The 2,025-nt window shown below is 59.5% G+C and overlaps 1 protein-coding gene across 1 annotated transcript in view; it reads right to left on the bottom strand.

Annotated features, from left to right (window-relative positions):
- Meioc (meiosis specific with coiled-coil domain) overlaps positions 1 to 398 on the bottom strand; it is an 18,828-nt gene extending 18,430 nt beyond the window's left edge. Inside the window, exon 1 of the mRNA XM_026790184.1 lies at positions 87 to 398. Coding sequence (XP_026645985.1) covers positions 87 to 398 — 312 coding nt within the window. The remainder of the gene's footprint in view (positions 1 to 86) is intronic.
- Positions 399 to 2,025: the final 1,627 nt, after the last annotated feature.

Consider the following 2,025-nt stretch of genomic DNA (forward strand, 5'->3'; position numbering starts at 1 on the left):
AAAAAAAGAAAGAAAGAAAAGGGAAGGGACGGGAGGGAGGGGCAGGGACCGGCGGGGACGGGCAGGCGTCGGGTCTGGTCATGGACCTGGGGTTTGTAGCAGTCGTAGAAGGACGTGGAGCCCGTCAGCATCATGCTGTTGAACACGTCGGACAGCCGACTGGTGGTGTCCACGCTGAGGTTCCAGCACCGGTTCGCACCTCCCCGGAACGCCACCTTCGGCTGCTCGGGACAAGGAAACACGAGGTCACCGCCGCGCAGGTCCTGAGGGGACCCTGACTCGGGGGTCCCCGGCTCTCCTCGTCCCTCCGCCCCGCGGCACACCAACTCCCAGAGGCCGCCCCCTCGACGGCTCTGACAGGCGCCAGCCGCCGCGGGGCCACAGCGCCTCGACACCATCGCTAGCCAGGCGTCGCCGAGAGGCCCACCTCCCCACCCACCACCGGCCATCTCTCTCCTCAGCGTCGCTCCCGGGGCGCCGTCCTCGAAGGCCCGCCGGTTACCTCAGGTCCCTCCCTCAGGCCTTGGGGGTGACGGGGCCGGCAGGTGTCTCCGGAGCTCACCTCCATGAGGGCCCCCCCGGTTCCTCCTGGATGAGCTCCAGCTCCGGAGGGGACGGGGATGAGGGAGGACGTCGAGGTCCGGCTCCCTCAGCCCGCACCCCACCTCGGCGCCGCCTGGAGCCGCTCTGTGGCTGGGGGGCCGACAGGGTGCGACGGGCGAGGAGCCGTTACATTGCTGTCGGAGGCTCGCGACTAGGCACCGGCCGCCGGCGCCCCGCCCAGCCCACGCCTAGGAGGCCCGGCGCCCCTCATCCCGCACCCCTTATTGGCCCGCCGCCCAGCCAATGGGCGACCGCCTCCGGGGTCTGTTACCCCCCCCCCCCAGGGTGAAGAAGGAGCAGTTAGCGGACTTCGCTCAGGGCTTGCTCGAGCCGCTTCGGCGATTTTTCCCGCCCAAAGCAAGCTCGTTCGGGATTGGTCGGAGTGGACGCGCACCGGCCCGCTGATTGGCTGAGAGGAGGCGCGAGCCTACGGGGCTTGGGAGCGGTGCTAGGAAGATTAGGGAAATTGCACAGCAACTGGCGAGGACCCTGAAGCCCTCCGCCCCGCACTCTGTGTCAACATCGTCATGTTGTGTTCTCGTCCCCCTCCCCTAGTTCCCAGGATTCCCCGCAGCTGCCAGCCCCGTACACTGCTGTGGCCTTTTTCTGAGGGCGAGGAAACGAAACCCTTGAAGAGTTAGGTGGTTGGGAGCAAGCTGCCCGCTGTCCTAGGCTCAGGTTTCCTTCACGGCGAACGTATTTTGTGTGTTAACTGTGTGTGTGACTTTTTGGACAAACTTCACCCTGAATTTGTTTTTTATCGTTTTAATTTTTTTTATTTTTTATATTTTTGTTGTCGCTGTTATTTCAAAGCTTATCCCGGGGATCCTGTGAGCGCTTGACATCAGGGTATGATGGTCTCAGAAAATGCAAGATCCGCCCTCATGGCAAGCCTCAAAATGTGTGCACGCGAGCATGAGCGCATCCTGAAATATTAAAGAAGTAAATAAACACAGGCGTTTTAGGGTGTTTGCACTTAAAAATCAAAATTTGAGAACTACCCGGTTAAGCAGACATTCGTTTCGCTCAGGCACTAATGGGAGTCGACCGGCGGGACGATGACAAGTTTGGCGGCCTAAGTAGGCCTGACAGCTCTTTCAGACTCACAACCATCTTGAGACTCAAGATGGAGAGGGATAGAGGAAATACAGAACATCAAACTCTGGCCTCTGTCCAGACACAAATAGGCAAGCGCCCATGCACATACACTTGCACACAACACACAAACAAACACAAATTAGAAAAAGTGATGGCACGCGCCTTTAATCCCAGAATTTGGGAGGCAGAGGCAGGCAGATCTCTGTGAGTTCAAGGCCAACCTGGTTTACAGAGTGAGTTCCAGAGCAGTCAGGGCTACACAGAGAAACCCTGTCTCAAAAAAAAAAGGGGGGGGGGGCTGGAGAGATGGCTCAGAGGTTAAGA

This window comes from Microtus ochrogaster, unplaced genomic scaffold (assembly GCF_000317375.1).
Source record: "Microtus ochrogaster isolate Prairie Vole_2 unplaced genomic scaffold, MicOch1.0 UNK44, whole genome shotgun sequence".
Classification (NCBI taxonomy): domain Eukaryota; kingdom Metazoa; phylum Chordata; class Mammalia; order Rodentia; family Cricetidae; genus Microtus; species Microtus ochrogaster.